General features: G+C 37.8%; 1 protein-coding gene across 3 annotated transcripts in view; it reads left to right on the top strand.

Annotated features, from left to right (window-relative positions):
* The window catches only part of NRPC2 (nuclear RNA polymerase C2), a 232,475-nt gene that overhangs the window by 162,478 nt on the left and 54,976 nt on the right, over positions 1 to 15,021 (top strand). The window contains exon 32 of one of the 3 annotated variants that reach the window (XM_089999322.1): positions 7,697 to 8,041. The exons of the other annotated variants lie outside the window; for them this stretch is intronic. Coding sequence (XP_089855448.1) covers positions 7,697 to 7,706 — 10 coding nt within the window. The 3' untranslated portion in view covers positions 7,707 to 8,041. Of the gene's footprint in view, positions 1 to 7,696; positions 8,042 to 15,021 lie in introns of those variants that run through there. 3 annotated transcript variants of the gene reach the window in all.

Here is a 15,021-nt window from a genome sequence, read left to right as displayed (position 1 = left end):
TCAAGATTCCCATACTATAAAAGGGACATTAAGAAAACGTAGATTACACTGTTTTTTTAATTTCTTTTATCTTGTTATTAATTTATCTTCTTTAATTTGCAATTCAACATGCAGAATTAATAATACAAGCTCACAAATCAACATGCAAAGCTTTTCACGGGACCACAACCCGTGGCAACATACAACAGTGCAATTAGAACAATAATATCACCTTTAATTTTTGCAATGCATAACATCTCAAACAAGGAGCAACACATGCTCAAGGTTCGCACGACATCAATGCATCACAAGTAAAAATCATAACATGTCATGCATGCACTGATGTCAACGTGCTTTTCGATGCACATTCCTATATGCCAATTTAATCATGTGCATGAAACAATAATATTCATATGCATGCGCATGAGTTTACATAATCATGTTAAATGCACACTTTCATTCATAAACCAATTCAACTAAACAAGTGAACCAATACATGCTTTTATTCACGAATCATACAACTGAACATGTGAACACTCCTGTCACTGATTATATGCAAGACATGATAATTTCAGGTGATTACATGCATAAGAAACAACTAGGCACTAATACCATGAACATGCACGTCATACACAACCTAGACATGTGTGCAATTTCATTCTTCTTGCATGCATAAAACCAAGTGTAATCCAATTAACACATGCAAACACTCATGCATAAGAGCATATCAATTTCATTATATACATGCACATGAAAATACAACTATGCAATACCACTTTGATTCAACACAGTGTAGCAAATTTAAGCACAAGAGTATTACATTCTCTTGCATGCATATGGCCCAAGTTTTTTTTTAAATGAACCAACTACACCTGGCTGACCCTGTCGGCTAAGGTTTAAAATCTCAGAATTAAATTAATTAATTAATATTAAATAATAAATAAATTTCTAAAGGCTTCCAAAATTTGCCAAATTAACTTGAGAGGCTTCTTAACATTAATTAACTCAAATTTAAAGGTTTCTAATGAATTTAAAGGTAGAAATTCGATGGACATGGATTTGGATATGGATCGGGATCCAAGATCCAATTCTATCTCCAAAAATTTAAATGAGTCTTGTATAAAGTCCAAATCCATATTAATTTGGATCAAATCCATCAAATCTAATCCAATCCAAATCTGGATCCGAACCGACAAACTGCTCATTTTTGAAAAAAATGCGATTTTTGGGCCAATCGCAACCCGAATCAAGAAAAATAAAATATCGTTACGTTCGAAATTTTGAGACGCATCCAACGATATATAAATCGGATTTTGCTTGAATTTAAAGGTTGAAAATAAAAGTTTTCCTCACATTTTAAGTGGCTCGTTAAAGCCTTGACAAGGAGACCTAGGCCCTGCCCATTTTCAAAAGCATCGACCTAAAATTGAAAATCTACCGATTCTTATTCTATACTTGGCCAAAATTGCGAAAACCTCAAATTTAACTAAGTGTAGAAATACGCGATATTACATTGGACTAGCCCCAACGGCTATAGCCATTAGGACTGGTCCAACAACTATAAAGTACAAAAAAAAATGACAAGTCAGTCCCTAGAGGACTGACACCTATTACATAGTTGAATTTATTGAAATACCCCCGATGGGTATTTCAGTTTACATACACAGAATACATTATATATATATATATATATATATATATATATATATATATATATATATATGGAGACATATAATTTAACAACACTCTTCAGATGTGCGCCAAAATCCAACTCACAAGCCAAAGAGGCTATGTGATGACCAATCTAATGGGCGGATTAGTGAAACCGAGCCACACTAACCTACTCTAACTAGATCAAGTTGATCTAAGCTAGCCTTTGAGCACAAGGCCCTCTGATGAAAGATCAGCCAAAGAAGAAAGAGAGGTTTCAGTTTCAAATTTTCAAGTCTCCTTTACAAATAGTGCCAATTGAGCTTTTATAGAGCCTCATGCAACCTCCAAAACCAAAATCCATAAATATTAAGCTACAAACAGCCATGGTTTTACAAAACAAGCAGTAAAGCTACTGACACTAACAAACCCAAAACAAGCAGGCCCACAGGCATCATGGTGGTTGGCTGACATCGCTGGGCGCAAACCTCCCTGCACATGTGCTGCTGGTATGCGCACTGTGCGCTGCGCATTATGTGTGCGACGTCCCTTGTGCGAGCATTGAGCTGTGAGGCTGTGAGCTGAGCTTCTCCGTGTGCATGAGCTGTGGGATGTATGCCACACAGCCCGAGATGCATGTTAGAACAATATCGAGAATGAAGCTCTACGTACCTCCTCACCATCAACAATCCCCTTGAGTGGTTGTTGCTTTGGTACCATATCAGATACACAAATAAGCAAACCAAGAGAAGAAGATGAAGAAGACACTCTAGGCAAACTTCTTTAAGAAAAACAGAAGAGTTACAACATATAGGGGTATACCTCCTTTACTGCACTAAGAAACAGAAACAGAAACAGAAACAGAAACAGAAACAGAAACAGAAACAGTTAACCTTTAACCTCTTGGTAGATTACATTAATACCCATCTTAAATAATAGTATGTACACTTGAATGGGGTAGCACCAATGTACTAATAGTACATATGATACATCTATATCACACTATTTCAACATAGCCCAGGTAGCCCTTTCCCTAGGTTTCTCCTAAAAATTGAACTTGAGACATGAGGTTGCTCTAATTACCAAAGATTAGGTGCCTAACCAAATCTCTATGGTGATTAAGTTGCGTAAAGTCAATCCCTTAAACCACTGGGATCCTAACACAGTCAATATGGCATATAAATTGGTGGATGACTTTGTAAATGCTTATTGGGAAGGAGTTGATGCAATAATCAGGCCTGATAAACTGGTGCTAAATGTGTGTTGCACCGTGATAAGTGATTGACACATTGTTAGAGAAGACAATCTCTTTAAGAGGTGGACCGTGAGTATTCTTTAATACTCAAAATGAAATTATTTCCATCGTCATGTGAGTAGGTTATTGATTTATCCATAATAAGGATGCATGATGTTTTGTTAGGACCAAGGTTGTTTGTACCATCTCGTACGATACAATATGATACATATCGTAACTATGAAGAAAAACAATACGATATGCACTCGTATCGCGATGAGTGCTTGTATCGTATGATACATGCCAGTATCATATAATACATGGTGTATCGTACGACACAGGCTCAACACACTTAAAAAGGGCCGAAAAGTATTTTTTTCATTATTGGGTTTTAAAGACCTCTTGAGTGCTGACTCTCTCATTTGTGTAGAGGTCATTAGAGAGGTATCCACACACTCTAAGACTTGTGAGAGCGATTTAGGGTCCGATCTATGAGCAAGGGAGAGGGATTTTGTGATTTCATCAAGAGTGCATTTTTACTATTTTTCCACTCAAGGAAGTGGGTTAAGTTAAAAAAAAACCTATTCTTTTTTTTATTGAGCTTTTTTGGGGAAAGATGACATCAAATGATCAGGCATGGCAATGGGGCACTCAAATAATGGATGAAAACTGGTTGAACATCGAATGTAACTATTGTCATGTTGTTATTTCGGGTGATATCTCTCGGTTGAAGCATCATTTAGCTAACATATCTCAATGTTGTGGCTTGAACGTCAAGGAAATTGTCAGATGATGCCATGAAATGACAATGCCAACAATTACTTACTGGTTTGAGAAAAAAAGACATGAAAAAGAGACGAGTGAGGCAAAAATGAGGTATGTGGAGCCTTGAGAGGATGAAGATGAGCTCCCTACTTTTGTTCCTACAGCCCCTAGCGTAGCATCAGAAGTAAGAAGTACGAAGTTCTGCAGCGAAAGAGAAAGATGTATTGGTGCTAGTAGTAGTGTCACGAGCACAAAAAGAAGAGGAGAAAGAGTAGGAGGGAGTTCTTCGAGATGTGGTAGAGCTAGAGGCTCTATTAGGAGTTTTTTCCCTCCTAAGACTGCCCCTGAGGCTTAATCCGACATTTGTACTGCTATGACTCCTTAACATTTAGTCGAGTAGGCGAATGTCACGGTTGAGAGATGGTTTTATGATGCTTTTATTCCCTTCAATGTAAAACCCGAAATTTTTATTATAAAATATTTCAAATTATGCAAATTGGGCCTAGATCCACATTTCGGATCTAGGACCCATAAAGGGGGTAATTAGGATTATTTGATTTAAATCTCGATTTAATAATAATAATAACAATAAATAAATAAAAATTTTAAGTTTTTAAAATTAATCCGAGGATCCACAGTTGGATCCATTCGGATCCAACTTGTGGATCCATATAGATTGGGCCGGGTTACGGGTCTCGGGTTCGGACCCGAGCCGCGCCCCATGTAACAACCCTTTTAAAAAAAAAAAGGGCAACCCGATAAGGGTTGCCCGATAGTGTTGTAACAGAAAAAGAAAGGGGGCAGGAGGGGGGTTACGCAAGGCGTAACCAACCCCCCATCTCGGCATGGAGGGGGCCGATAAAAGGGAGTGGAGAGGGGGCCCTCTTCACTCGGGCTCTCTCTCTTCCCCCATCTCTCCCCGTCTCTCTCGATCGCTCGGTGCACACACGCCGAAGGAAAGGAGGTCGCCGGAAAGCTGCGACAGCCAACAGCCATCAAAGGCCACATCGAGTACTCCCTTCTTCACGGCAGTAGGGGGGAAACACCATTAGTTTGCATCTCTCCACGACGGCAGCCTCCAGCCACCGGAAAACCAGCGAAGCAGGTACGATGCTCCTCTCGATTCTAGGTGAGGGATCGAACATGGGTTCGATCCCGTGTAATCTTTTGAGGTGAGGGTCCATGGGGACCTTTTGCATGGCCGATTGTTGTTTCCATTGTGAAAGGGGGGTCGGCTGAGGTAAGGGATGGCCCCAGCCGTGTAGGTCCCGAGTATTCTTTTTGGGATTACCTCTGATTTGGGGATTTTTCTGCCTAACCCTACCTTGCAAAATCCCTAACTCAAAACGATTTGGGGTTTTATTGATTGGGAATCGTGGTATATGCTTATGAAAAAAAGAAGTGAAGGGCAGAGTGACTGATATTCGCCCTTTTGAAGTTCTCTTGTCGTATCCCTGCTAAGTATTTTGATCTTTGATGTTTAGCAAGAGCATGTGTTTCTTGACGAATATAGTCAAACTGAATTTTTTTATTTCAAGTATGTTTCTATAACCGCATGAAATTTTCTGTACTTCTGTTGGAAATCTTGATTTCTGATTCCCATTTACTTTTACTGCTTTCATTTGGGGGTAGTGTAATCTTGGAATAATTGTATGACCTTGGATCGGGATTGGATTCGTGTTAGGGATGCACGTCAAGAACGTAGATATATATTACTTGTTTTCTTCTTGTGGCCTGTCTGGAATCCACTGTTATACCGTGACATGCTGACTATGCACACAGTTTCATTAAGTGACACATGCTTGCTCTTGTGTGCAGCTTAAACCCGTAACTGTAGGACACAGTATGGGATTCTTGAATCATAACTTGAGTTGCCAGTTATATCTAATAGTGTTCATTATAACCTGCTTAAGAAGATAGGACGTGAAATCTGAAAACCAATACATGACTTCCAAATGAGGTTTGTTTTTGCTGTTTCCGTTTTTGGGCATTGTATTCTTGAATAGGAGTCCAGGTAGTCATTTAAATTGTTTTGTAACAGGAGGTGTGTGATTTTATGTTGACTGATATGAATCAGTCCTGAAACTGGTCCGGATTTAATGGATTTTTGTGTATGATCAAAATACTGATCCGAACAAAGGAAAATATGATAAATGCCATTTCCTTAACTGTCCATGCTTGTGGACAAATGACAGGTCGATTGAATCCTTGTTCATGTATAGTATGGCTCATATGGAAACTTAGCTTAGCACTTAAAAATGTGTAAGTGTAAATTTCATATAAAAGAATCATTTCGATGTAAGAAGGAATCCGATTGTTATTTAAAACTGCATATGTGAGGGTTGTTTCATGTTGAACTGAGATTGATAATCCTATCATGACACTGCATCTGTGTGGGCTTGTTTTCCTTTCACTTATGATTTGACTAAGGTATATTCATTTGGTTATCATATGAATAGCCGAAGGGGTTATATGCTTTCTAATATGAAGTTCATTATAAAGTGACATTGAGAGTATTACTCGCTGGACTGAATTGACTAAACTTCTAGCTAGGAGGTTGGCGGGTCTGGGATTGGTAAGCCCGACTAACTTCCCTAGCATATGGCAAAGCTTACACTTTTGCCCAGTAATCATGTAAATGTTGTTTTGTTTTTCATCATACTAGTTGTGAAATCTGGAATGTGAGCATGATTTGGTTATTGATAATTCTTCTTGGGCATGAATGTTTGATTTATTATGTGAGATGGTACATGAACACTCATACACTTAAAGAAACCATGGATTTGGTTAATACACATATGTGATGTAGGTAACACACACATATTGAAAATGCATATGAATGCATTATGACATGCATATGTTTGGGTTTATGATTTTCATAAGTGCACATGCTTTTGGCACTTTGGCTTAGTGTTATAAATAAAACACTACTTTTGTTTTGTGATGTGATGCCTCGATGGCCTAAATGGACCGTCATCGGCCTGGAGAGCCGTGGGTTGGGTTTTCTTTTATATATGTTTTTAACTGCATCACTTAAACCACATAAGATGGTTTGGCACATTACTACACTGTTCTAGTGGTTTATACGGGCTGGAGTCCCGAATGGGTCCCCGCAAGGGAGGATGCGGGTTTTCACTTTAATTTTGCATATGGTGTTGCAAACTTAAAGAATGAACTTTAAATAAAAATATAATGAATAAGAACATTGTAATATACTTTCTGAGATATCTTATCTGGAGTATGAGAATCTTAGATATCCGGTTTGGGGGAGACTGTGAGGATACAAAAACTCCGTGTGCGTGAATTTGGTCCCCTGAACCCGATATTGAGGTTCTTTCTCCTGTCCACGGTTTTAGGGAGAGTCCGCCACTTTACCCGGGAGTGGTGTGTTTTGACACAGCTGTTGTTATGGTACCAAGGAAGTGACACTTGTGGGCGTGAGGTGTCTCTTGTGTCCCCAACATTAGATGTGGAGGTCTAATGTTCCGATGGATGGTGTTGTTTCCTGATATCGGTCGAGGGTTAAGTTGGAACCCAGTAATAAAATACAAATTGCGTGTTAAGCTACCCTGAGAACCTACTTGACCTCGGGGTTTGTACCCGTTTGGTGTATCCGCGGGCCACGGTAATTAAAAAGAGGAACTTAAAGATGTGTGCATTTAATAGGGCATGCATATGGAAAGATGAAATTTAAATGAAAGATAACAGAAGAAATCATGCATTGCACATAATCATGCATTTTTCTGTTATGCATTAGATCATGCATGTTTGAATCATTCTTGATATCATGACATCATTTGGTGGTAGCATATGATTTACTTTGTGAAATCATGCTGAAAGGTTTGATTATTTAGTTATTGATATATGACACTGCTTTACTGTTCTTGACTGGTGAGTATATGCAATTATTGGTAGTTATGGATATTTGAATGTTGTAAATTTTATATCTGCACTCACTCAAATCACTGCATGAAATCTTATCCATGTTCCTTATCTCATCTGGTTTCTTTAGAAGTAGCTGTGTTCAGAATTTCGGTTCTGACACCCTACTTTGTTGGTTTTTCACAGGATATGGTGAACAGTGAAGTTGAACATGCATCTGGGGATGGATGAGAGTCATACTTGAGTTTGACGGCTTCAGCAGAGGACAAAGTGGCTCTATATTTTGCTTCTTTTAGTTCTTTTAATTTCTGCAATTGTTACTTTATTTTCAGTTGAATAAAACCTTGTCTTTGAAATTTTCTTACTCATTAATAAAAGAGTTTTAGTTGGTTCTTATGGATGATGATTGCAACTTCGTTTGTGGTGGTTGGGCTATCCAATGGAAAGTGGAACTGTGAGGACCCCAGATCTCTGGAAAGGTTTCCGCAACTCTTAGAAAAAAAAATATTCCGCATTTTTAAAGGGTATGGATTGGGGTCGTTACATTCAATGTGACAAATTCCTTTCATAGCAGATGCTATAACTAGTATCGGGCCTGGATACAAGATGCCTTCATATCATGCTTTGGGAAGAAAAGTTTTAGATATTAATGTGAAAGAAGTGAAGGCATATTGTGATGAGATGAGGTAGTAATGGAGAGAAACTAGGTATAACATCATGCCAGATGGGTGGACATACAGAAAGTTAATGACCTTGATAAATTTTTGTGTCTATTGTTCCAAATGAACTATGTTTTTGAAGTCAATTAATCTGTTTGATAAACCCAAGACAACAAATGTATTGCTCAGATTTTTTATTAGGTTGTGCAAGAGGTTGAACCTCAAAATATTATGCAATTTATTACTGATAATGCAAAAAATTATAGAAAAATAGATTAAGAATTGACAAAAAATTTTGAGTCATTCTTTTGGACCCCGTGTGCTGCCTATTGCATTGACCTCACCCTTGAGGATATCGACAACATAGATGATATAAAGTACACCGTTAAATGCTACTAAGAAGTTACTAAATTTATTTATAATCATACATGAATTTTGAACTTGGTGAGAAAGTACATTGGTGGTGCTGAGTTGATTCGTATTGTAGTTACTAGATTTGTTTTGAATTTTTTGACAATGTAAAGTCTAGTAAATAATAGAGTTGCACTAAAATAAATATTTTTCATCAGATGAGTGAAATGCATATCCCCATTCACAAAAACAAAATCCCAGAGAAATTGTAGATATTGTTTTCATAAGTGAATTTTGGGATTCATGCGTGAAATTATAGATATTGTATTAAGAAGTGAATTTTGAGATTCATGCGCGGAGTTATAACTATACTTTTGGTAAATGTGCTTCGATTGGTTGACAATGAAGACAAACCAACTATGGGTTATCTCTATGATGCCATGGATAAGGCAAAAGAGGCCATTAGAGATAATTTGAAATGAAAGAAAAACTTGTATATACCTATACGAAACTGTGAAAATGCCTTCAAAGAGACAATGAACATAAGGACACTAAGTTCTTTATGAGAAACACGTGCACAAAGGCACAATAATAATAATTGGAACAAATGTGCACAAAGGCACAACACATTGAAGAGAACCCAAAACACACAAAGGCATAAAAATATAAATCTTTATTAAAGAAGTGAGAGAGCTTTTACTCAAAAGCTTAAGAAATACAATAGGGTTCAACCCCTATTTATAATACATGGAGACCTTGGAGGGACTCCACATATAGACGTTGGAGCCCCTCCAACGGTCACAATTGTGACCGTTGGAGGGGCCCAACGACTATTGTGTGGGCCCCCAAAGGTTAAAAAAATGAAAAATATAACAAAAAGAAAAAAATAAAACTAAAGAAAAAGAAAATAAGTTATAATCATATTCTTAAAGTGAATATGCGTAAAAACTAGAAATGACCTATTTACCATTATCGGATATTACAATCTATATATATATATATATATATATATATATATATATATATATATATATATATATATGGACTTTATATTTCAACAGGAACAACATTGATCATATGTGTATTAGGTGTAACGACCCCAACTCATAGCCCTTGAAAATGTGATTTTTTTTTTAACCATTGCAAAAATCTTCCCAGAAACCTGAGGCTTTTACAGTTCCACTCCCAATTAGATAAACAACCAACCACAATAGAGCTTACAATTATCATCCATACCAAATCAAACCTTTATTGACATACTGATAAATAAGTCTAGAGACAATTGCATAAATGAAGGATTCAGAGTGCAATAACAAATAAATGAAACAAAAAGAAAAATAAAAGAAGACTGAGTCACGCTGTCCATCTGTACTTTGTCTAGCAAGTGCATGACACCCGTAACTTTCCCAGAAGCTTGTCGCTTCACTGATCACATGCGGTTGCGAAAAACCACAAAAAGAGGGGGTCAGAAATTCGAAGAATTCTGCATACAGATCCTTCTATTGAAAATAAATGATCATAAAGAATACAGATACGATTTCATGCAATTATTCAGAAGAATGCAATTATGACAATTACATAATTCAATTAAGTATTTATGCAACATGATACATTTATTAAGCATGAAAGAACATTAATCAACAGTACGAATTACAATTTAAGTAAGGAAGTCATTCAACATGTATTAGAAAGATAACATCATGCATCAATCAACATGTAACAATTAAGGGAACATATAAAATATGCATGTCCTAATGCATAACAAGATTATGCATGATTTATGTGCAACGTATAAACACTTTATTGTCTTTCATTTAAGTTTTTCTTTCCATATGTATGCTCTATTAAATGCATACAGTTTAAGTTCTTTTTAATTACCGTTGCCCGCGGATACACCAAGAGGGTACAATTTCCCCAAGGTCAAGTTAGGTTCTCAAGGTAGCTTAACACACAATTTGTATTTTATTACTGAGTTCTAAACTTAGCTCTCAACCGAATCACCTTCGGAACATTAGACCTCCACAACTAATGTCGGGGATACTAGTATCAGAATTCTCTAAAATCGATAAACAAGAAGCTGCAAGGAGGAAAGATAATGGGGCTGGAACTGCTCACGTTTTTCCAATAATGGAAAAATTGTGATCTCTTCCTTTAATTTATAAAACAAAACCTAATACATGGTACTTTACAAGTAACTCTAATAGGTTACAAGTATTTACAAGTATGCCCCAATATTGGCTGGACATGATACAAGTAGTTTGGATCCTGATCCAAACTTAAATACAAATACAAATACAAATGCACGATATCTGCCATGTCTAACAGTCCCCCTCAAGTTGTGCATGATTTTGAATCATGGACAACTTGCTCTTTAGGAACCAAAAACGACACTTTGTGAGTCCTTTAGTGAACAAATCAGCCACTTGGTCTTCTGTTCTAACATAATGAGGCTCAATGTGTTTTTCTTCAATCTTTTGCCTGATAAAATGCTGATCAATCTCAATGTGTTTGGTTTTGCTGTGATGAATAGGATTAAGAGATATTTGAATAGCACTTTGGTTGTCACAAAGGAGAAAGCAATTAGCAATCAGTTCCTTTAATTCTATTAACAAATGTCTAGTCCATGTTACTTCTGCCGTAGCAGCAGCCATCGCCCTGTATTCGACTTCCGTGCTAGATCTAGCCACTACCTTCTGTTTTCTACTACTCCAGGAAACAAGATTGACACCAATGAAAACCTTATATCCTGAAACTGACTTTCGATCATCATGATCTCCGGCCCAGTCTGCATCTGAATAAGCAATGATATCATGAGCATTATTCACGAATTTGCTTTTGGTATACAAAAGTCCATCTCCAATAGTACTCTTCAAGTATCGCAGTATCCTTTTTACTGCATCCATGTGCCCCGTCCTTGGCTCATGCATGAATTGAGAAACTTGATTGACTGAATATGTGATATCGGGCCTGGTAAAGGTGAGATATTGAAGCATTCTAGCTAGGCTCCGATATTTGGTGGGATCATGATACAAGTTTCCATTTCACACACTTAGTTTCTGGTTAATCACACTAGGAGTAGCAAGAGGCTTGCAATCTTTCATCCCACCCTTTTCTAACAGATCCAGAGTGTATTTATGTTGAGTCAAAGTAAGTTTATTTCCTTGATTATCCACCTCTACTCCAAGAAAGTATCGAAGATTTCCAAGGTCTTTCATTTTGAACTTTTAACTTAGAAGATCCTTAGTTTCTTGAACATGGTTGTCACTGTTTCCTGTAATAATTATATCATCAATATATATCAACAAGAAGGTAGTAAAGTCCTTACCTTGAAGAATAAAGAGAGAATGATCCAATTGTGTTCGATAAAAACCATGTCTTTGAATTTCTAGGGAGAAGCTCTCAAACCAAGATCGAGACACTTGTTTCAGTCCATAGAGTGCTCGATTTAGTCTGCATACATACTCCTTTGAATCTCCTTCTGTATATCCTAGCGGTTGTTCCATGTATACTTCTTCCTTTAAATCCCCATGAAGAAAAGCATTCTTCACATCTAGCTGATTTATTCTCCAACCATAATCTACAGCCAATAAAAGAACTATGCGGATTGTGCCCATTTTCACAACTGGACTAAAAGTTTCATCATAGTCCTGTCCAAACTCTTGGGTGTATCCCTTTGCTACGAGACAAGCTTTGTATCGTTCAATACTCCCATCCGGTTTGTATTTGATTTTGTTGAGCCATCGTGACCCAACAACATTTTTATCTGAGGGTCGAGGAACAACTGTCCATGTTTGACATTGGTACAAGGCTTCCATCTCTTCATTCATGGCTTGAATCCATTTTTTGGAGTTAATGGCTTGATAAAAATGTCTTGGCTCGGTCTCTTTCTCAATCTGTGATAAAAATAACTGAAAGTCCATGGTAAAATTCTCATAACTGACCCATCTTTTAATAGGATGCCGAGCTCTTTCATATCACCTGATTGGAAGTGCTATTGTATTAGATACTGGAGAAGTAACGTCATTGGATGAATGAAGCGTAGGTGCTTCTTGTTCAATATCATTTGGAGTCAAGTGCAACGTTTAAAAACTCGTCGAGTCAACTCGTTGACTCGGCTGACTCAGCTCGGCTCGGCCCTCTAGCGAGTCAACTCGGTAAGGCATACTCGGGTTACCAAGACTCGGGCATGACTCAGCTTGACTCGGCCTGACTCGGTCGAGTCACGAGTCACGTTGAACTCGGGCGAGTTATGTCGTTTTCGGATTTACAAAACTCGCTGGAGGGATCGCTTGGACTCGCGCGACTCGGGACGAGTCATGGGTCAAATAGAATCGGACAACTCGGATGGTTTGTGTTAATGGCATTTTTGCAATATTGTTTCTTTTACCCTTTAAGTTGTTAACGAAAAGTCGAAAACCCTTAAGGTTTTCACTGTTCATTGTGTTCAACCGTCGATGGAAGAGTGGAAAAGCCGAGAAGGTGCGGCTGCAGCTCCAACCATCCGACGAGAACTCCGACGAGAAAAGTGACGTCGGAAAGGAGTTTCCGGCGTGAACACTAACTCAGGCGTGGTTTGCCATCGTGTTTATTTTTTTGCATTTTGTATTTGCATCACAAACAGTAACTCCGACGTGAACAGTGACGCCGACGAAGGCACATCGACGGTGAATACTGAATAGTAAGGCATCGTCGCAGCTCCGACGTGTCTTCTCCAGCAAAAATAATGCATCGACGAGATTTTTCGACGCCACCAGGTATGTTTTTTCAATTTTTCCCTTTTTGTGTTTCTTTCTACCGCTGCGATAATTTCCGGCAAGATTTTCTGGCGAGTTTTGTAAAGGATTCATGGTGGTCCTTCGGCTGCTGCGAGCAGTGTTGTGAGAGGCGTACGCCTCAGTACTTGAAGCGTACACCTCAGTACTTGAAGCGCACGCCTCACAGGCAAGGCGCACGCTCTAGGTACTGAGGCGCACCCTCAGTACCTGAAGCGTTCTGGAATTGCTTTGAATACTGAACTTACTGCATAATATATGTCATCGTTCTTGTCAAAATCACCTGCCCTTCTGGGGAGGATATGCTTCAAATCACAATTTGGAATGCTGCAAACCAACACTGGTGCACTACCTTATTTTTAAAACCATTCCTCCCCAATGCCATAGCTTCTGCTCTAACAACTTCATAGGAAGTCGCCATCGACCAAAGAGGTTCAACATCCTTTTCCCCACTGAGCAAAGAACAAAAAGATGTATGTGGGACTCCTCTTTGTTACACGACAAATCTGCCAGCAAGACTTGTACCCCAACTACATCAACCCGTCGTTCTACTACAAGCCTCAAAGTCGGTGCAGCTCTAGGGTGTTGTTTTACTTGGTTTTGGACGATAATTGAGTGTGGGATGGGTGATAAGGAGAATAAGAACATAATAAAGCAAAATAAAATGAGAGGTAAAGTAGGTAATAGTGTTTTTTCTGCTATCACCATCAAAATCTGTGTCTACGCACCCCGAAGCCTAATCTCTTAGCCTACATACCAGACTCTATCTCAAATATTTGAGAATTTATTTACAACTTTCCAATGCATCTTGCCTGGATTGTTCATATATCAGCTAAACGGCTCCCACTGCATGTGCAATATCCGACTTTGTATACACCGTAGCCTACCTACGACTTTCAATAATTGAAGCATATAAGCGTTGTGAAAAAAATATTTATATGCATCACTAAGATTTTTTTTGTTTAGGCCGTTTTTCTCTTCAGAGACCAAGGAACACAAAAACAATTAATGAAGAATATTAGATACCAAGGGGCATGATTTCTGAAAAGTCCAAATCTGTTGGTTTTGGGTAACGGGTACAAGTTTTTAGGATTCTGATTTGGTTTCGATTTTGGATTCTCCCTGTATAATTTATTTTTTTTGGCAACGAATCATGCACTAATGGTTTTTTTTGTTGTTGATAACTTGATCGTGCTAGTGTTAATAGTAAAAAAAAATGATAACTTGCTTATGCTGATGAGCATATACAATATTCAGTTTGTGTGCATTATGTAGTGTACCATGTATAGTTTTAGTTTTATACTTGTATGACACTATGTTTTTAACTTTCCTTGGTGGGTTTGTGCATAATCTACTAACCGTACGTATGTTTTTAACTTTTCAAATTTAACAGTTTTAGATTTATCAAATCATCAAAGAAATGTCAGAAGAAGGATCTTCAAGGACTCCAACAACATTCACTAAAGGAAAGGACCCTGTGTGGGATTTTGGTTTACCACTTGATAAGAAAAAGAAGAGGGTACAATATACTTGGTGTACAAAACAAATGAGTGGTGACATTAATAGACTTAAGTATCATCTTGCTGGTATTAAAGGAGAGGTGAAACCATGTGACAAAGTCGAAGAATCTGTAAGAAAAAAATTCGTAAGAATTTGGAGTCATTTAAGGAACACAAATTATATAAGAGAAATATCGTAAATGAGATTGGTTCCTTTGTTGAAGTAAATG

Source organism: Nuphar pumila, chromosome 3 (assembly GCF_984573655.1).
Source record: "Nuphar pumila chromosome 3, dmNupPumi1.hap1.1, whole genome shotgun sequence".
NCBI classification, from domain to species: Eukaryota; Viridiplantae; Streptophyta; class Magnoliopsida; order Nymphaeales; family Nymphaeaceae; genus Nuphar; species Nuphar pumila.
Note: the sequence above shows the minus strand (reverse complement) of the source record. Positions and strands in the feature narration are given on the sequence as shown.